General features: G+C 46.0%; 1 protein-coding gene across 1 annotated transcript in view; it reads left to right on the top strand.

Annotated features, from left to right (window-relative positions):
* SNX30 (sorting nexin family member 30) overlaps positions 1-20,973 on the top strand; it is a 76,237-nt gene that overhangs the window by 29,614 nt on the left and 25,650 nt on the right. Inside the window, exons 3-6 of the mRNA XM_074994667.1 lie at positions 9,260-9,370; positions 16,833-16,991; positions 18,977-19,172; positions 20,629-20,828. Coding sequence (XP_074850768.1) covers positions 9,260-9,370; positions 16,833-16,991; positions 18,977-19,172; positions 20,629-20,828 — 666 coding nt within the window. The remainder of the gene's footprint in view (positions 1-9,259; positions 9,371-16,832; positions 16,992-18,976; positions 19,173-20,628; positions 20,829-20,973) is intronic.

Below are 20,973 nucleotides of genomic sequence, written 5' to 3'. Positions count from 1 at the left end.
GGACTGGTGTGTAGCACGTTAATTAGTCAGACGTCTGTGCATCAGTGGGAGAATTGGTCGTTGCATGCACAGTCCAAACTTCCTCATGAATTGTTTATGAATTATTCTCACTCGAGCAAATGCCTCAGACTAAGTTGTCTGTTGTCCAGAGGTAGACCAGTACGTACCTGCTCTTCAGTCTCACTCTTTGTCCAAGTAACTTTTTTTTATATTGGAACCACTTCTGATTACACTAAACCTCTGCTAAGCACGATTTCGATTTGCGCTTAACACAAGTTAAGTGCAAATCAAAAGGAGCGCAGCTCCCTGCTCCAGCCCCTTGCTCCCCCAGGTGGGGGACGCCACACCACAGTGGCTGTCTGCCTGCCTGCCTGGCATCCCCCCAGCACAGCTTCTCCCAGCTCCTGCAAGCCCAGGGAGCGCAGCCCTCACGTAACTCAGAGGTCTGCTATACTTTCTGGATACTCCTGTCTGTCATCCAACATATTTCTTAAGTTTGTGCTGTTTCTTTCCCTTTCTCCTATTCAAGTCTCTACTTCTCACATCAGCTTGGCCCTCTCTCACTGTGGGCTGCAAAATGAAACCTGCAATTGGGGGCCGGGGGTGGGGGGGCAGCGGGAATAGCGCCTTCCGTCAGATTGTGAGGTAAACTGCTGGAAGCAGGACCTCCGATCTTTTCCGCAAGTTGCACTGAGAGTTTCCACCATCAGATTTATAGAGCATGTATTGTGATTACCTCAGGCCACATCAGCTGGTCTAAATCAATAAAGCACCATTAAAATTATTCAACAGCATGTTGTACGGATGTGAGACATGGGTGATAATGAAAGATTTGGAAGGAAGAATATTGGCGTTCGAAAGGAGCTGTTATAGAAAGATTCTGAGAATAGGATGGATGTAGAAGGTCACCAATGAGGGATTATGGAGGCAGATACAGCTGAAAGAGAACCTGCTGCAGAAGGTTATAAAACGGAAGCTACAACTGTTTGGACATATTTACAGAATGAACGATGAAGGAAAAATCAAGATCCCAGTATTTGGCATAATGGATGGTTTGAATAGGAGAGGCCGACCACACAGAGAATGGGTAGATGATGTAGTAGATTGGTGCAGATCTAGTCTACAGAAACTAAGCCACTCTGCACTGGATAGGCAAAGGTGGAAGGAGATGAGAGAGGTATCAGACACTAACGGGTGCTGAGCCCAAGGTTATTGATGATGATGATGACCATTAAAATTATGCCAAAAAGGGATCGAGCCCCTCTAGAGGGCATCATCAAACTTTCAAAGTTGTCTGTGGCCTCTCTGAAGTAGTTATCACTCGAGGGGAGGTTTTTATCATGTATCGTGAGTGCTGGTGAAGCTGAAGAAAGAGGTGGACTGTCAGAAGAAGGAAGAAACATTTAGTTACAGGAACTGGTTGCTTGTTTGTCTGATAACTTTAGTGTTTGCTGCCCTAAGCAACCCTCATTTATCCATCATTCTGTGTCTTGATATAGATGGAGTACAGGTGCCATAACAAAACCCTCTAGAAAATAAAATCCTTTCTGAGCACATGGGAAGGATAGCAAACGCCATGCAGTATCTTATTTTAATCAGTTGGAGAATGTGCTTTTGGGAGAACTGCATTCATTTTGCTCCATGCAGGGCTCAAAAACTTGGCAGGGTGAGGAGAACTTGGTTTCTGGTGACAGTGCTATCCTATACCTCCTATTTCTAACCCTCCAGTAGAAGTTTTCTGGCTGAAGGGGCTCACTTCTAGCATGTGCTGTAAGTCTGTACAAAAGATCTAAGTTTTCTACCAGGTTCTAATAACAAGCTAGTAGCCTGACTAATGTGAGTTACGCTCAAGCAGTTATGCTTTTGGAGGAGAAGGCAATGCCTGTGAAGCGATATCTTCAGCTTGCTTTGTGCCCCTCTACATAAAGTGGTAGAACTGTGTTGCCTTCATGTGTCTACAGGGGTTCATCTCTGATGTGTGAAGCTGCCTTCTGCTGACTAGTTTAGTTGGTACGTTGGATTACTGCAGTGGTCTGATCTGAGACTGGCTGCCCTCGATGGGTTACGTTTGTGATGTGATTTTTGACACTGGGTAATGTAGTCCGCAAACCCAAGCCAAGTTTTCTCTTTTTCAATTGTAACGTTGAACTGGCACAAATGGAAGTATTAACTTTTTTCTTGATGGATGAGCACTCCTGTAATAAAATCAGTAATACAACTAACCTTTTTTTTTTTTTTTCAGATGCTACTCTAACAATAGCCTTTTAAATAGAACTATTTTAGGTCCAGTCATAAAACAATGACCAACAGGCCAGATCTGGAAAAAATAGCATTTTAAAATTGAGCTAGTGTGAGTGATTTATATTAGTGTCCTCTTTTAAATCAGATATGTCTGGAAAGCCCTTGTTTTATGTACAGGACATATACAGCTGTTTACTGCCATAAAGGAGCCTTGATGTTGGCAGAACTATAATCCTGAAGGTGAAGCTTCAGTCACAGTTGACAGTAGGGATAGGGGAGCCTGCACCTCTTGCTCTGGCCGTTTTCCTGACCATGAAAACAGACTGAAGTAAGAGTATTCTAGCTAATGCTGTAGTCAAGCTAGCACATTGATCTGATCCCTTCTGTTCTGGGAAAGTTTTCTGTGTGCTTTTGAAACACACAGACACACATTCACTAGAATGTTTGTTTTGTTTTTTTTTTGTTTTTTAAAAAAGTATTTTAGGAGAGTCACTTAAAATTTGCCACAGATGTGACGAGGAGTAGAGTAGGGGTGGAAAGTATACTGTAGTCCTTAAAGATGAAAAGGGAAAGTTAGCTTGTACATGCCTTGGCGCTACTGGTCCTGAATAGGGATCTTGTATCTATTAAAAGAGGAACCATCAGCTTACCCCAGTGTTTCTAGACCTTCCTGGCCACCCTCAGATATGTCCTTGTGGGCATTCTGACATGAGGAATGATGAAGGTGGTACCGAGCAAGTCCTCTTTTTCTGTTTCACTTCCACACACCGCCCCCCCCCATGTGCTTCTAGCTCATGCCCGAGTTGGGCAAGGAGTCCACACACCTCTTTGAATGTCTTCTAAAACTAGCTTCTGGAATGCCCTCAAATGCCCCTTGGGATGTCATACAAGGAACGTAGGACTGGAAGGGACCTCCTGAGTCTCTTGAGTCCTAACCTCTGCTATCGCCAGCAATCCTATTTTCTCCTCCTTGCTTAAGCTTGTGTTGAGCTTTCAAATCCTCTTCAAAGTATCCTTATATCACTGTGCTCAAATGGGAACCTACTGAGTTTTTCTCAAGTATCAAATAAGTACCTGGTCGAGTTTAAACACTTAACCAGTTCTGAAAGCTTATGCTTCACTACTCTGTGGGGAGTCAGGACATTTTTTCTACTATCCAAATGTCTTGCTGTGTCAATATGCTGAAATGTGTGTTAGTATTTGCCCAGGGACAAAGCCTGACATCACAAACATGCAGTAAAAGCTGCAGGAATATCCTCCTGGAGCTGAATGTTGATGTCCATGGTTTAACTCTAAAATGAATCATAGAATGGGAAGAAACCTCAAGAGGTCATCAAGTCCACCCCTCGGCATGCGTGGCAGGATCAAGCAACATCTAGACCGGGGCAAGCAAGATAGGCCTCGGGGGCCAGATCCAGACCCCAAGCCTTTTATTCTGGCCCACAGCAGGCCCCTAGGCAAAGAGAGCTGAGCAATTTTTGGCTTTACTGTCCCACCCCCAGCAAAATCTTTCAGCTCCTGTTGGCTGGATGCAGAAAACTGACCAATGACAACTGAGATTTTGCTGAGGGTAAGGACAGTGCATTGGCTGGTTTCTGGCCAATATGGGTAGGTAGGCATCCTTCAGTCTGCATAGACTATGGATCGTGCCCTTTTAAAGTTTCAATTGAGGACTTCATTTACAGCGTCTATTGTGACTATAAAGACCCACACGAGAGTGACAGTCCTTGCTGCATCTCTTGCAGATGTAATCGGTGTCTGGCAAGTCCTTATTGTGCTTTCTGTGCGCTCGCTTCTCCTCTGCTAGCTGTCTGATCTTCAACTCGCCCTTCTGAAGGCCCTTGTGTAACCCCTGCCTCCATCTGCTGCGGTCGTCTGCTAGTTCTTCCCAACTGTCCAGCTCGATGTCTGCCTCTCTGAGGTTTCTCTTGCAGACATCTTTGTAATGCAGCTGGGGGCGTCTGGGAGGTCTTTTGCCAGAGGCTAGCTCACCATACAGGATGTCTTTTGGAATCCTTCTATCATTCATCCTGTGGACGTGGCCAAGCCAGCGGAGTCGACGCTGCCTGAGGAGGGTGTGCATGGTTGGGATTCCAGCTTGCTCGAGGACGGCGGTGTTGGTCACTCTGTCCTTCCATGATATTCCAAGGATGCTCCTGAGGCAGTGCAAGTAGAAGACGTTCAGCCTCTTTTCCTGGCGGGCACACAGGGTCCAAGTCTCGCTGCCATAAAGGAGGGTGCTGAGGATGCAGGCTCTGTAGACTTGCGTTTTGGTGTGAGTGTACAGCTTGTTGTTATTCCACACTCTCTTGCTGAGTCTGGACAGAGTTGTGGCCGCTTTTCCAATCCTCCTATTTAGCTCAGTGTCCAACGACAGGGTGTCAGTGATGGGGACCCGAGATAAACGAACTCGTGGACGACCTCTAACGTATAGTTGTCAGTGCTGATTGATGGGGATTCAGCAACATCCTGACCGAGTACGTTTGTCTTCTTTAGGCTGATGGTAAGCCCAAAGTCCTTGCACACTTTGGAGAACTGATCCAGCAGTTTTTGAAGGTGGTCTTCTGTGTGAGACACTACAGCAGCATCGTCTGCGAACAGCATGTCTCTGATGAGGACTTCTCGCACCTTAGACTTAGCTTTCAGCCTTGCAAGGTTAAACAGTTTCCCGTCAGATCTTGTGTGCAGCAAGATGCCCTCTGTTGAAGATCCAAAGGCATGCTTCAGGAGGAGTGTGAAGAAGATCCCGAACAACATCGGAGCAAGCACGCATCCTTGTTTGATGCTGCTTCTGATTCTGAAAGCATCCGATAATGCGCCGTCATATTGGATGGTTCCTCTCATGTCTTCGTGGAACGACTGGATCATCGTGAGTAACCGTGGAGGACAGCCTATCTTGTGGAGCAGTTTGAACAGACCATCCCTGCTGACCAAGTCAAAACAAGTGGCCTTGTGGGTAATCCTGGGAAGGAGAGAGGCTAAGGGAGTGAACCCTGACAGAAAATCCGGAGTGGAGTCCGAAGGCGGTTCGGTGTCAACTTCTGGCACTGTCCCGGCAACTCCTGCAGCTGAGCTGGTACCAGACGTGGAGGTTATCCTCTCCTTTGGACTACATCAGTAAAGCCGAGAGGGGGACACTGGTGTCTGGGCAGCCCAGAGTCTCCATAATAAATGCCCAGGCTCGTGCCTGGAGAGGTACTCCGGCATTCTGGTCAGTAGGATATTGAGATTTTATGGGGGGCAGGAACAGGAAACTGTCTCCCCAGCACAGAGAGCCACATGGAATAGCCTATGCGCTGGTGCTGGTGGAAGTCAGGTAAGGCTGCCTGAGAGGACAGCTGGTCAGGAGCTGCTGAGGTAAGCGCCTTCCAACCAGAGTTTGCTTCTGGCACCACACACTAACTCCCTCCCAAAGCCAGCACCCCCTCTTGTGCCTCTGCCCCAGGCCAAAATCCCCTCCTGCACCTCAATACCCTGCTGCAGGTCACAACCCCCTCCTTCATCCAAACTCCCTCTCAGACCTCCCGCTGTCTCCTGCACCCCTGTCCCAGACCCCACTCACTCTATTAAAAAAGCACGGCCCTTGACCCCTTACCGAAATCTTGGAGTGACTGCCCCCCCCCATCAAAAATTCTTACACACCCCTGATCTAGACCATCCCTGACAGGCGTTTCTCTTGCCTGCTCTTAAAAATCCCCAGTGGTGAAGATTCCACAACTTCACTTGGCAAATTATTCCAGGTCATCCAAATAGATACTGGTGAGGCTTTTCCTTCCTCGCTTTCTCCGGAACCATGTTAGCCCATGGCCGGGTAATGCGTGGCGTGTGTGTTATCACATCAGTCTTTAACTGCTAGGACTGCTTGTCCCTTCGCAGAGGGCAGCCAAAACTGACTGACGGATGCCGCAGAGCTCCACCCGAGACTTTGACTGCTAGGACAGACTGTCCCTTCGCAGTGGGCAGCCAGGGAGGCTGACGGGTGCCCCGGGAATCGGCTCCATGGAGGCAGCACGATTCAGCACCCAGCTTTTCCTGCACCTTACCTCTGACCAGGCTGAATATAGCCAAACGGACTAAGGTTCTTTGTTTTGTGTTCGGCTGAATCACAGTAACTAAAAGAAAGGAGGCTGAAGCTTAAACATGGTTACTATTTATTACAAAGCAGAAATGAAAATCTTAATGGTTACAGTTGCAGGAAAAGTTAGATAAAATCTTAATGGTTACACTGTTATTGCTCAATTTACTTAACTACTAGTAGGATGATACAAATGACATGTCAGTCAGAAGAGTTACCCATTTGAGGACCAGATACCTCAGCCTAAAGAGCTCTTACTATTAAATGTGCACAAAAAACATTGCAGGTATAATTCTCACCCCTGCGTCCTTCGACTCTGGCATAGCCAACGTCGTTCACGCAATCCCTTGGGAAGAACAAATACGAGGAGAGCGTCCCCTGGATCCTTGGGAGGCAAAGACCTTACCCGACCGGCAGGTGTAGGCAGTTGGACCTCGGTTAGAGTAGGCTGCTGGGCCCCTCTTTATACCCCCTTGGGGCACGTATAGCCTTCCTTATCTATAAGGTACCAATGGTACTGGTTCGTCTTTGTGATGCCAGCGCTTACAAGGCAGTTACGCTTGTAAGACAGAGAGAACTAGATTTATAGAAGCGGGGCAAACTTTCACACGGGCAGTAAAATTCCCCTCCTGGGACAAAAGTGTGGGCAGATCAATTATCAATACCAGCCAAGGGCAGCTTGAAGCCTCGAGGCCGTCGGCTAGACCGTTAGCCCTCTTACTGGTATTCTCCAGTCCAGGGTCATGCTGACATTGCACATCTGTGTTTGTGAGGCACCAGCAGACAGTGTTTGAAATTAGCGCATCTGTGCTCTCAAAACATTTCAAGTCTGTGCTGTTTCTTTGTGCTGTGTGCTCTGAGGCACCGAAGAGGGGCAAGATGGAGTGAAGCAGGGGGAGTCTGTCTGGCTACAGAACATCAGGGTGGGTCCCTTTCCATTGTGATTGTTTACACAACAGCTGAAGACAATGAGCTGCAAACACATCTGCTTTGCCAAAGCCATGAAATAGGCTGAAAGTCTTCTCTTTATTTTCTTAAGAGACTATCAGATTTTCATGGGTGCGGGCTCAGATTTAGCCTGGGTCTCATTCCAGCTGACTTTTGTCCAATAGACCTTAGGCTGTGTCTACACTAACATTCCTCTTTTGAAAGAGGCATGCAAATGAGGGAAACTGAAACTGAAAATGAGGCACATGTTTACATATCTGACACCTCATTTGCATATCTTTCAAAAGTAATCTCCATCTTCAAAGGAACCCTTCTTCCTTTTTTTTTTTTTTTTAAAAAAAAAAAAAAGGGGTGGGGGGGAAGAAGGGTTGTTTCAAAGATGGGGATTACTTTCAACAGAGCTGTGTCTATGCTAATTTTCTTTTGAAAGAAGACTAGGCAAATGAGGTGATATGTAAATCTGTGCCTCATTTGCATTTTCAATTTCCTTCATTTGCATGCCTCTTTCGAAAGAGGCATGCCAGTGTAGATGTAGCCTTTCTGACTCCATGTAAATATCTATTCTAACAGTGCTTCTAAAACTTTTTTTTTTTTTTCTCTGAAATAATTTTGTTCACAGGCTCTCCAGTGGGAATTGCTGTTCCCTCTCACAGGTGCTAGCCAAATAACAGGCTACGGCTTCTAGTTTCCACTCTGGTAACCGGACTTCTCTCATCAGGGGATGCTTCTGTTGGAAGATGAGTGAAATCACAAGGGCTATGCCCCAAGGGAGGCACAAGATGGTTGAGCTCCTAGTGCATGCATACCAAAGCATGCACTAATCAGAGCATGGGAGCTGGGACTTGTGGATACTCTTGTAGATGCTGTGTAAGCACCTGGCTTGTTTACTTGGCCACAGCCTATCCAAGGAACATACTGTACACATCAGCTGTAGTTTTCCTCCAATGAAATAAAACTTGGGGCGAGGTTGCAGCTTGAACTTTCTGGATTATGGAGTTTCTCTCATTCAGGATATCTCTTGCTCTTACTGTCAGTTTGCTCGTTAGTGGTTACTTGGAAATTGATTCTAGTTCCAAAATACTACAAAATGATGGCTTGGGTCAGAATTCTCTTTAGTGCTCACTTCAGAAATGTCTGCCAGAGGACAGTTAAATTGAGTGACGGTTTTAAGTCTGCTAATTTATCAGCCTTGTTTAGAAATGAGACTGTTACTAAACCTGAAGCTTTGGCAGAGCCAGCAGTGACACACATGTTCTCACCCACAATTAATCTGTCTCTTGAGTAAACAAGTCATGAGTAATCTTGGGATTTTTGTTAATCCTCCTTTGCTAAAAAGTATTTTTGCTTTGCCTCCTGGAATGAGAGATCTCATGTAATTTCTCTTCAAATGAGTTCAGGGACTTTTTTTTTTTTTTTTTTAAATATGAACTTCTCCACCCCATACATTTCCTGCCCCCCTCCACCCCCGCCCCGAGGAAACGTTCTGTTCAGTCAACTCAAAGTAGATTTTTAAATAGAACACTTCATCTGAATACCAACCTTAGTGGTTTTCCAAGTATTTTCAGTGGTACTTCCACAGCCTGAAACCGAAAAATAGTGGGTTTTTTTTCCCTCTCATACTAGCATTCTAAGAACTCCATTTGAGACTCGCAATTCTCATTGTCCAACTATTGTCAGATTATTTTTCTTCTCCTAGTGTAAGGTAACGAGGTGCTATAGCACCTTAGAGACGAACACATTTATTAGGCCATGTGCTATCATGGGTAAAACCCACTTCTTCAGGTGAATGGAGACTTGTTCATTTCTATGGGGCTATAGGTCTTGTTGTTTGATGCTACAGACTAATGCAGCTATCCCTCTCAGGCTAGCTTAAGGTAACTATGCCACTTTGACTTTATGTGCTAAAATGAAAAGGAAAGCTTTGTTTAATGTATCTTCTAAAATTTTTGTTCATTTTATAAGGCATGCGATCTAACTTTTCGTTACTATTTCCAGACCACAAGGGCTGAGTTTGACTTGCCAGAATACTCCGTACGCCGACGGTACCAGGATTTTGACTGGTTGAGGAATAAGCTCGAGGAATCTCAGCCAACACATCTCATTCCCGTATGTAGTAAGCCAGGGTCAGCTGTTGCTGAACACTTGTGTATTCAGAATGTCTGCTTAAAAAAAGTGAATGTTCTGGTTGTGCAGCAGTTATGGATTCAAGGTGTGTAAAATGCAAAGCTTCATTCTGTTCTTCTCTTCTACAGTGGAACATGCTGACTTTAGAAAGCAAAGCAGCACAAAAAGGGCTTCCCCGGATCTTTCCCAGCCAACTTTGACATTTAGTGGAACTTAAATGTTGCTGTGTGAAGTCTGCTAAATGCTTGCCTGGAGGCATTCTAAGCCTCTGAAAGTTACCCACATTTAATGCTGGTTGAAAGGATACCGGTGGAGGTGTTATCTCTCTGGCTTCCCTCATAACATGAACTATTCTTCTGGGTTCTGACAGCACCATCCACTGCCAGTACATTCACTCTAGGCACTGCTCCTCCAGGATTCCCTTTGAGTGGGAGCACCTTTCCCTATGATCCTCTTAAAATTCACGTGTCTGATGTTTAAACTGTAGATGTGCTGTGATTTGCACGTGTATGCAGAAAGCACCCCATTAAACACGTTCAGGCTATTCCTGCTGTTCGGAGGACTCCTGTGCTAGGGAAAGGAACTCACTATTCCCACCCAAGGAGCCTGTTGCGTTCTCAGGTGCGCATGCATTTTTTCTGGTTGGGCAAACAGCTGGGCCTCTGTCCACTGAAAGGCCCTAAATAATTACTCCTCTCCCTGAAACAGTCAGGCTTGTATGTATGCACGCGGTCTGAAATCATTGGCGTCTGCGTCCTTCCTCTTGCACAGTAGCTGCTTTTCACTGGGTCTTCGGAGATTATACGTAAGGGTGGATGAACTCCTGACTAGCCACAGGGCAGAGTGCTATAAAACACACCTCTTAGTGCATCTAAGGCTCCATTTGCCGCTCATAAACTTTAAGGGGAAATCATCCTGGGGCTAGGCTGTGAGAAGTGCTGAGTCAGCCTTTGTTTGCCTGGGGTCACTTGCTTGCAGAGAGGTTTTGCTTCTTATTACTACTGCTTAAAAAAACAGGAACTAATCACCAGCTGTCCTCTAAAGGACCCTGAGAAGCACTTCTTACATCCGTTGGGTGAAACCATGGTCTGGACCGTGAATTAAAAAAGAAATGGGTTTCCTAGATTCAAGCATCTGTCCCTCTCTTTGCTCCCTTTTTTAATTTAAGTGCTAGAATAATGCAAAGAAAAGCTAACCACAATAGTTGCATGTGGGACTAGGACAGACAGTGCTAGCAAACCTGCAGCACCCACTGCCTCGCCTACTATTGCTGGAACCATCTGAGACTCCACCCAGTGCTGAAGTAGTCACAGTTTTTCTGATTTGTCAACCTTGATAACAGTTTTTGGACCACTGTGCTTTATACATTGAATCTGTTCTGGTAAGGCCCTGATCTGATGAAGTGGGTCTGTCCCGCGAAAGCTCATCACCTAATAAATTATTTTGTTGGTCTTTGAAGTTCTACGTGCTGCTGTTTTGTTTTGATACAGTGCTAGAGTGGTGTCAGCCGGTCATGTTCGAGTACTGGGCATGTTGCAGGTCACCCTGCAGCTCTTTTTGTTCTTAGCAGTAACTAATTTGCTGTTCCCCTAACTCCTTTTACAAACGGTCACGGGTCTGGACACGCAGTCTACCATCTGCTCCTGGTTCTGAGCAACTGTGACTTCAGCATTCGGAGCAGAAAGAGATGGGGGGGAAAAGTCTTCTGCTGAGCCATCCAGAAGTGAGTTGCTTGCCTAAAAATCCACTAATTAGGCTTTAAATCTGTTTTATTTCACTTTCACACGTGTTTTTGGAGGGTGTGGTGCCATACCGACATTTAGTGATCAAAACTGCAGCTGGGACAAATTGCCAGCTATGAAAAAGGATATGCTGGTGCAAGTTGGATACAGAGAACTACGTGGTGATGGTCACTCAGCTACTAGTTGCTTCAATGCTGCATTTCTTAGTGCCAGTATATGGTAGCAAAAAATCTTTCTGCAGCTCTTCTAGCGAGAGGCTGGAGGGAAGAAGACAATGGCCCCTGGAAGAAGCAGGGCCTGGGAGCAGTCCGTGTGCAGTGCTACCTGGACTGCAGTGCTGCCTCCCTCATACAGCCCCACAGCCCAGAGCATGCAGTGTGAGATTGCAGTGGCAATTTAGAGGGCCTGGAGCTCCAGTCACAGTTTCAATAGTGGTGGCAGTGGCTAGAAGCTCCAGGCCATTTAGTATTGCCAGGCTCCTGGGCAACTGCCCCTTTGTCCTCCACTCTCTAGGCAGGCCTGGCTTTGACTCTTCTGTTTCTTAGAAAACAAAAAGCAGTCAAGTAGCACTTTAAAGACTAGCAAAATGGCTTATTAGGTGAGCTTTCGTGGGACAGACCCACTTCTTCAGACCATAGCCAGACCAGAACAGACTCAATATTTAAGGCACAGAGAACCAAAAACAGTAATCAAGGAGGACAAATCAGAAAAAGATAATCAAGGTGAGCAAATTGGAGAGCGGAGGGGTGGGGGGGAAAGGTAAAGAATTAGATTAAGCCAAGCGTGCAGATGAGCCCCTATAGGCTGTGTCTACACTAGCCCCAAACTTCGAAATGGCCACTCAAATGGCCATTTCGAAGTTTACTAATGAAGCGCTGAAATGCATATTCAGCACTTCATTAGCATGCGGGCCGCCGCGGCGCTTCCAAATTGACGCACCTTGCCGCCGCACTGCTTATCCCGACGGGGCTCCTTTTCGGAAGGACCCTGCCTACTTCGAAGTCCCCTTATTCCCATGAGATGATGGGAATGACGTGGTGGCGAGGTGCATCAATTTCGAAGTTCCGCGGCTACCCGCATGCTAATGAAGCGCTGAATATGCATATTCAGCGCTTCATTAGTAAACTTCGAAATGGCCATTTGCATGGCCATTTCGAAGTTTGGGGCTAGTGTAGACGTAGCCATAGTGACTCAGAAAGTTCTCATCCCGGTTCAAACCACGTGTTAATGTGCCGAATTTGAATATAAAAGACAGCTCGGCTGTTTCCCTTTGAATAGTGGTGCAAATACTTTTTTTCGGTAACACGCGTACTCTTAAGTCATTAACAGAATGTCCCATTCCACTAAAATGTTGACTAACTGATTTGTGGATCTGGAGATGACGACAGAATCGTGGGCACTAACCTGGTTAGGTCCAGTGATGGTATTTCCGGAGAAGATACGTGGACAAAGCTGGCAGCAGGCTTTGTTGCAGGGAAAGGTTCCAGGACTGGTATTCCTGGGATATAGACTGTGGCTGTTCGTGAGGATCCTCATAAGGTTGGGAGGTTGTCTGTAGGAGAGAACAGGCCTGTCGCCTAGGGCCTTCTGGAGTGTGGCATCCTGATTAAGGGTAGCTTGTAGGTCTTTAACAATTTGTTTCTGTTTCTTAGAGCAATAGGTCAGAATTGAGGAAAATTATATTTCAGCTCCCTGAGCTCCTCGGGGAGCTGTCCTAGGCCCTGGTTTCTGCCCTCGCTAAAAAGTCTGAGTGGGTGGAACAGAGCAGTTCCAGAGCTCTCCAGTTTCTGACACTGGAGAGTACGGAGAAGTGCACTTACAGGATGATTTCTCTGTTTCCACCTGCTGCCGTGTCTGCTCAGATGTCTTGTATGCCAAGCACTGTTGCATATTTTCCATGGAAGCAGAAATTGTTTTAATCATCAGCTTGTGCTATGAGGGAATATATTGATCATGATGCACCTGCAGATACATCTTACAAAAAGGTCTTTGGTAGCAATTGAAAAGGGATTTCTCCTGAGTGTCTGTCTGGTCTTGTACACAATTCTTCCTTAGGAAAGTGTACAATTTAAATGTATTAATTATTCAATTCTCCCTCCCCAGTCCTCTGAAAACCTACCTGGCCAAATTCTGCTCTTAAACCTCTGCAAGTCCATTGAAGTAATTGTTTGCATACATGTAACTGAAAGCTGAATTAGCTTACTGTGCAATACTACTGCCATTCAGTATTGAACGGGGCTCATTTTAATAGTTTGGGAAATGACTTATTCTTTATTCACAGCCTTGTATCTTTAATCCCTTTTATGTAAAAGGTTTCAGAATTCTCACTGCTTAATTAGAGAAAATGGAGTGAATTTACACACATGAGAGAATAGCTCAATCCACTAAAGAACAGCCTACTTCCACTGTATCTCCATAGATCCGAATACTAAGTCTGCAAGCAAATGAATAAATGAAGCCATCCCATGGCTTGCTTATTTTCATTTGTAATGTGATTCCCAAGATCTTTAAATTTGATGTATGTAAAAGTTCAGGCTGCTTGAATAAAATTCTCCAAATATACACTGTTTGTCCCACTTCAATACACTGGGCATTACCAAGAACTAATTGTAATATTTGCAAAACTGTTTTGAAAGTGCTTCTGATTTTCTCTCAAAGTAGTTGGCTTGATTTTTGTCACAGGTGTTATTGGCTACGTAGCAGCATGAATTCTAACTCTCTATGTATTTACATGAATAAATGGCAAATTCATTTGCTTCTTGGCAGTGGTTTAAATGAAATTATTGGGAGTGGTCAGGTAAAAATAAATAAGTTGTTGGAAAATATAACTGACCTCTGAGTGAGTGTTTGCTTTTTTGTTTTTTTGTTTTTTTCCCAAAGTCTCCATTTTAAAAACAAGGGGTTTGTAATGAAGGACCTATGGTTTTTTGCTGTGTTGAATAAATTAATAAGAATTTCTGCCATCAAAAGGATCAAAGACTGGTTCAGTTGTCCCTCTTCCTCCCCTTTTGTTGCATCGAAGTTGTACAAACTTATGGCTTAGCTGGCATTATGTCAATGCAGTTATGAAGTACCTGAAAATTCTCTTTTTTTTTTTTTTTTTTCCTTCAAGTAACTCATGGATCTGAGGGAAAGAGACTATTGTGAGCATGTAGTTTGACCTGTAGAAAACATTCCACTGCTCCAACAAGCCCCTGCCTAAATTTGAGAGCTGTAAATTTGTGAAATTTCTTGTTGCGAGAGATACTTGAAGTGAACCATTAAAATCAAAATCTTTCCAAATTCACATCCAGGAGAGACCCTTAGCTTCCTGATTGTCCTAACCATCTTTGTGATAGATCAGCTAACCTTTGAAAATCACCGCGTTTCTCTTTTCATGGCAATGCTTGCTTTGCTGTGGTCCCATATGGTACCCATTAAGACACTGAAATTAAAGCGTTTCAACACTAGTAATGGGCTGGTGCTGTTTCCAGCGTGGAAGTCCTTTCACTTTGTGTTTTACCACAGGGTTGCTCTTGCAAAAGTTGCTGAGTTAATCTTTTATTTAATGATGGGTATATGTTATGGTCTGCACAGAGTCTGACATTCTTTCCACTCTTAGAGAATAGGAAAGCATACTTGGAACAAAACATGGTGTGTGGCTTAAACAACAACAAAAATCCCCTTAGTATTGCAGCTTTGGTGTCCAGGCTGCTGTACAGAGAAGCTGCAAACTTTTCAAAAATACAAAATGTTCAAATGAATGCCTCCTTCAGTGGCAGGCATGCTAAATAGAGGTGTGTCAGATACGCACACTCGACTGGCTGTGCTGGTCAGTTTCCCAGGTCTGTTGGGCAGCAGCTGAGCACCTGACTCTTGGCTGCCGCCCCAACAGGAGCGGGGGAAACCTCTCCTGACAGAGGTGGCAACCAAGAGTCAGGCTGCTGCCCCTAACAGGAGCGGAGAAACTGACCAGGGATATGCTTGTCAGTTTCCTGGCTCCTACCAGGGGTGGGGGGCTCAGAGCCAGGCTGCCACCTGGTTCCCAGTTTCCCGCTGCTCAGGGAGCCAGGAAACTGACCAGCATACCAGCCTGACTCCTCCTGACTTGCATGAAATTTGAGTTACATGAGGTTGCCCGGGAACGCAACCTTGGCGTAACTTAGGGGTCTACTGTATTTAGCTTTGGTCACTGCCTCTGCACGGGAGGATGAACGTTAGATTAGAGATGTTAATGCAGCTGCACAATATCTGGTGCTGAGTGTCCTGCCCCTCGGGAGGGGTACATTGAACCAGAAGAGGGTTGTTGAATTATAGCACGTATAATGGTAGAGCTGAGAATAGAACCCAGGAGTCCATGCTCGCTGCAGCTCCAGTGCCCTGTTCTCCAAAGTCACAAAACTTGGCCTCATCTAAAGAAAATGTAAACTTTAATGGGAGATGAGAACAATGGGCAGTTAATATTCTGGAATTAGTAGATTCATTCTAGAGCTGGTGATAGACCTCTGCTGCAGGGGTTTTTGTGCACCTCTTCTGTCCTGTTGAGGGATGGGCTGCACACTGGGACATTGCTGAAGAAAGGAGAAGGCCCAATTGGTGTCGAACTTCACTTTGTTTGACGACGACAGCACACCACCTCTCAGTACGGACCTGCTCTTCAATTGGGCCTCCTCTTGACCTTCATTAAGTTGCACATATAATTGTAACGGTAAGAAGAGAGGGCTAGGGCATTTTACCTTCTCCTGCAGAGAGGTTTGCTATCTAGAAGCTCAAATAAGCATTTGTAACTGCTAAACTATTTTCACTCACGATTTTTACAGGGGAAAATAGAGCTTGCAAAGGCCTACTACCTCTTCCTCATCTAAAATAGTTTCCTAAACTTTTTGAGACCATGGAACACCAAAACATAATTATTTTTTATGTGGAACACCTAATGAAAATTTTCTTAATAAAAAAAGTCAGCCCCAAAAATTCAAACGGCAACATATATAGCAAAAACAAAAGGAAGTACTTTAATCAGGTATCATAGCAGTGAAAAAGTAACGTGATATATTTTCTGTTCTTAAAATCAGATACCACATCAGCGGATGATATCTGTCAGATGCTTGGGGCACACCTGTGAGTTGCTCACAGAACGCCAGTGTTTTTCATGCAGCATTGTTTAAGAAACACTGCTCTAAAGCATTTGAGCTTTCAGATGTTTTTCCAAACTCTTCAGGGTTTGCAGGAAATTGCGTAGCAATGGGCTGATCCAGGAAGGGGGTTGTTGTTTGGAATATCACTTATGCATGGGCATAAGTCCCACCAATGGAATTTAAGTACATACTTAAAAGTTAAGTGCGTGCTTGCAGTCTGTCTCGAACTGGAGCCTAAATGTAGGTAAACTGGGCAGAGAAGCAGAAAGTTTTCTGCCTGGTCCTCTCCTCAGTCTAGTATTTGTAATGGGTCAGTTTTGTTTCTGCTATGTTGTTGTGACTCTGGGATGACACGGTTGTTTGAAACAAAAATTTGTCCAGATTTATTATGCAACAACTGAGATCAGAGTTTGCCTTCCCTCCCCATTTGGAGAGCAGGCAGTGTTTTTTTAAAAATAGCAGACAGGTCCTATTAATTGCATCCCTGTATCCTTATGTCCAGACACTACTAGCTATCAGAAACGAGGAAACGTCAGTAGAATAAAAGCCAATTCCTTTTGCTAACAGCCTCTCTCTTCTTCTTCACAGCCTCTTCCTGAGAAATTTGTGATGAAAGGTGTTGTTGATCGCTTTTCTGAAGAATTTGTGGAGACCAGGAGGAAAGCGTTAGATAAATTCTTGAAAAGAGTCGCAGATCATCCGGTACTTTCTTTCAATGAGCATTTCAATGTGTTTCTCACAGCCAAGGTAAGCTTTAGGCATTTAAACTTACTGCAGCTAAAGGAGGGGAGAGAAATCTGAGAAGCACGAGCTGCTGAAAATGATTATGAAAAATGAGACTGGAAAAAGATGCAAAATAGAGTGGTGTGTCCTGAAATGTAGCCAACCATGCTGAGTCTATGACAAGCCCATGCTCAGTGTAATACAGGTTGAACCTCTCTCGTCCAGCACCCTCGGGACCTGACAGGTACCAAGCAAGAGAATTTGCTGGACCATGGGAGGTCAATATTGTTTAGCACATTACCCGCACTTCCACTGCCGACTGGCTCTTAGTAGACGTTTAGCGGTAAATTACAGCTAAACAGCAGCATAGAACGCTGAGAGCCAGGACTGCTGACTGCAAACAAACCTTATGGGACCATGGAAACTTGCCGCACATCTGTGAGAAGTGGTCATATGGCTAACTAAAATCATGATGGATTATGGCTGTTGCTGGATTAGAGAGGCTCAGCCTGTAGAGAGAACTGCGTGGGATGCAAGGGTGGCTGTGAACAACCTTTCTGCCTTCTCTCTATGAACGCTCAGTACTGGGGTGCTCTTGTTTTGGGAGTCGTAGTATCAGTAAGTATGCATCAGCTCACTCTTTTTCCCCTGCTTTATTTCGCATGCTGTGTTAGTAGGAAGGATTCATTCCTCTTCTGCTTGGCAGTGGGACTGAGCATCTGGGTAACTATATACTGCAACGCATCTGACTCCTAACGGTTCTGAACAGCCACAAACGTGGGTGTATAAAAGTGGCACTTACGTTCGGTCTGTGGCATATACTTGTGCCAGCGATGCAGGGGCTGTTGTGAAAAGAAGGGGGTTTTACCCCCAGATCCATGCATGATGGAAGTCTGCCTATTGTCTCTGTGGATTGGGGAATGAGGCAGATCTATTGTGCCTCTCCCTGGTTCAGGCCTGCCAACTGTGTGTGTTAGTATCCCGTGTTTCAGAGAGAACACGGGAACTTCAGGTGAATTACTTCCTGTCTGTGTGAGGTTAAGGCAGTCATTACTGTGGTTTTGGGTTCCATACAGTTTCCGTCATAGAGTATCCAGTCATTAGTGATGACGTAGAGTGTCATGGGGCTTCTGGTGACACACACTCTCTCTCTCTCTCTCTCTGAAGTGTGGAAGGGATAAAGAAAGTTGTGTGAGTAATTGACGGGGCAAAGAGGGCGGTTACACAGGGGCCTGGTAGTTTGAAGGGACCTGGAGCTGCGGCGGCTGCTGCTGTAGTAGTGGTGGTGTGCAGAGATCCAGGCCCCTTTTGAAACAACACTGTGGTAGCGCCACTCTGCATGGCTCTGAGGGGAGGGCCCAGTGCCATGGTCTGACTGGCGCAAAGGAGTAACTGCCCTAGGCCTTCTGGGGGTGCAGAGCCAGGACCTCCTCGCACCTTGCTGCGGTGGCTGTCGGCCACTCTGCGGTCATTCACCAGCGCACACTGCTCCCGGACCCTTTTTGCTTGTAAACACTCGTGTGCTTTTAGTGCCTCAGTCCCTCTGTCAGTGCATGTATTCGTGCATCCACACTTGTGGGCTGCTTCTGGCCCCTTCCCCAGATGTGAGGGAGGGCTGTGTGGTGGTGCTGTGAGATCCTTTCTCAAGGAATCCCCCGGTCAGGTCCTACTATTTTTCCTCCTACCCCTCCCTTCCTGTGCCCTTTTCAATTTTCGCACATGTCAGTGGGCTAAGGGGTTCATTAACTTCCCAACTGCTGCTATGCAATGTACAAAAAGGTAGCAAGGCTGTGACATCTCCCATCGTCTGTAGGTGCATCTGATGCACTCTGCGCCTCGTGTATGTGAGAAGCAGAGGTGGGCTTTTGAATCAGGATTTAGATGCAAGACGCAACATCCTACTTTGAGAAGCTTTCTTTGGCGTGCTCAGAAACGGAGATGTGACTCTTTAATTTGGGGCTGGTATTTGTGTTTCTACATGCGCACAGTCTGTTTCTTGTCACTGCCAGGATCTTAATGCCTATAAGAAACAGGGCATGGCATTGCTCTCCAAGATGGGGGAGTCTGTCAAATACGTCACGGGAGGTTATAAACTCAGAAGTCGACCGCTGGAGTTCTCGGCCATCGGAGACTACCTCGATACCTTTGTTCTCAAGCTCGGAACCATTGACAGAATAGCCCAGCGGATTATCAAGGAGGAGTTGGGTAAGAACTTGGGGCGTTTTGTTGGTCAGTCGCTTGTAGCGTTGCCAGACTCAGCAGAGGAAGTGCTCTGCTGGTACTGCTGAAACTACCTGGGTCTGGGTGCATTTGGGGGGCGGGGGGCGGGAAAAAGCAATTGCAAATACTGACGTGTCTTTTTATTGGTGGGTCTGAAACGGGGGGGTCTGTGAACCCTTTGCAGGAGGCCACCAGGGCCCTGTGGCTCAAACCCAGAGCCCAGCCCAAGCACCACCTATGTTTTGAAGACGGGAGCAGTGGGGCTGAGTTATAGTTGGTCCCCCTCCCCCCACACAACCCAGATAGATGGGTGGCTGGCTGAGGTGTGTCGGGGCTGCAAGTGGTGCTCCTCCGCAGGCCCTGCTGTTCATAGCTGGCCCAAGCCCTGCTGGCCCCTACCCCAGCAAGAGAAAAATCAGACTACACTGATGCCTGAGCGCTCCCACCAGCTCAGAGCCCTGAGTACCCCTCCCTCCCTCTCCTACTGGGCCCTGGTGTATTTACAGTTTGTGGAGGGGGCTATAGAAGGAGAGAGATTGAGAACCCCGGGTTTTGTGGTGCTTGTATAATATGAATGAATTGGACCTTAACAAGGACCCAAGTAAAAGAGGCTGTTGTGTTGATTCTCAGTGTTCTAACGCTGCTGGATGGCCATCAGCCATTAAAAGAGCCAGGGACAAATAATGAAGACTTCCTCTCTTGCAGTCCAACACAAAACATGCAGTTGCTGACCCCTAATGTGTTGATTCCGGGATGAACCAGCTATAATTCCCAGAAATCCCTACTGTAGTTGGATTTCTACATAATAGACGCATGCGTGATTGCTGTGAGGGTTTTTGACAGGACTCACCGGAGCCTATTACACATCGGATCAATTCTGGTTTTCAGGACTTGAAGAGAAATATCACCCTAACTCCTGCACAGGCTCTATGCAGAAGCTCATGTAGTAGCCCTGGCCTGGCCTAATATTATAAGAGCAGTAAAACTGGAGGAATCCTACATTTAGTCCCCTTACTGCTTGCTATTACTACTACCATCCTGTCTGTTCTTTGCCGCCAGCTAGGAGCAGACTCTTGGGCTTTGCGTGATTCTGTATTGCCTCCTCTTCGAGGAGAGCAGCTAATCTAATGCAGATACTTACTGATGAACCTGATCTCTATCTGCAGAGGTCTGGTAGGATATTGGAATAAAATGGATATTCATGCTCACTGTCAGAGGGGTTATTTTGTAAAGTCCAGAGTTTCTCTGGTGAACATCTGCCTTCCTTGCTACTCTGCTGCATCTGGTTCTTTGCAGCAGCTGAGGGCATTGACCTGATCATCCTTTCCCAAAGTTCGAGTGCGGTGTGAGGGTTGAAGTGATGCCAGTGCTTTCGGCAATCAAATTGCCAAGAAACGCCACTGTAGAATCTACATTGGTTTCCTCTGACTGTCTCTTGCAGAATACCTGGTGGAGCTGAGGGAGTACGGACCGGTTTACTCCACCTGGGGCGGGTTAGAAGTGGAGCTGGCAGAACCCCTGGAAGGAGTGTCTGCTTGCATTGGGAATTGCTGTACTGCTCTGGAGGAACTGAGCGATGACATGACCGAGGACTTCCTGCCTGTGCTCAGAGAGTACATCTTGTACTCTGAGTCCATGAAGGTAACAGGGACCATCTGCACACAGGGCTGGTCAGTGGTGGCTTTAGAGTTAGTGGGACCATGTGCACAGCTTCACTTTCAGGGCCCCCCACCCTCGTGACCCTGCCAAGAGAGAACATTCTCATCTCCCTCCAGTTTATTCTTTT

Source organism: Carettochelys insculpta, chromosome 5 (assembly GCF_033958435.1).
Source record: "Carettochelys insculpta isolate YL-2023 chromosome 5, ASM3395843v1, whole genome shotgun sequence".
Taxonomy (NCBI): Eukaryota; Metazoa; Chordata; order Testudines; family Carettochelyidae; genus Carettochelys; species Carettochelys insculpta.
Note: the sequence above shows the minus strand (reverse complement) of the source record. Positions and strands in the feature narration are given on the sequence as shown.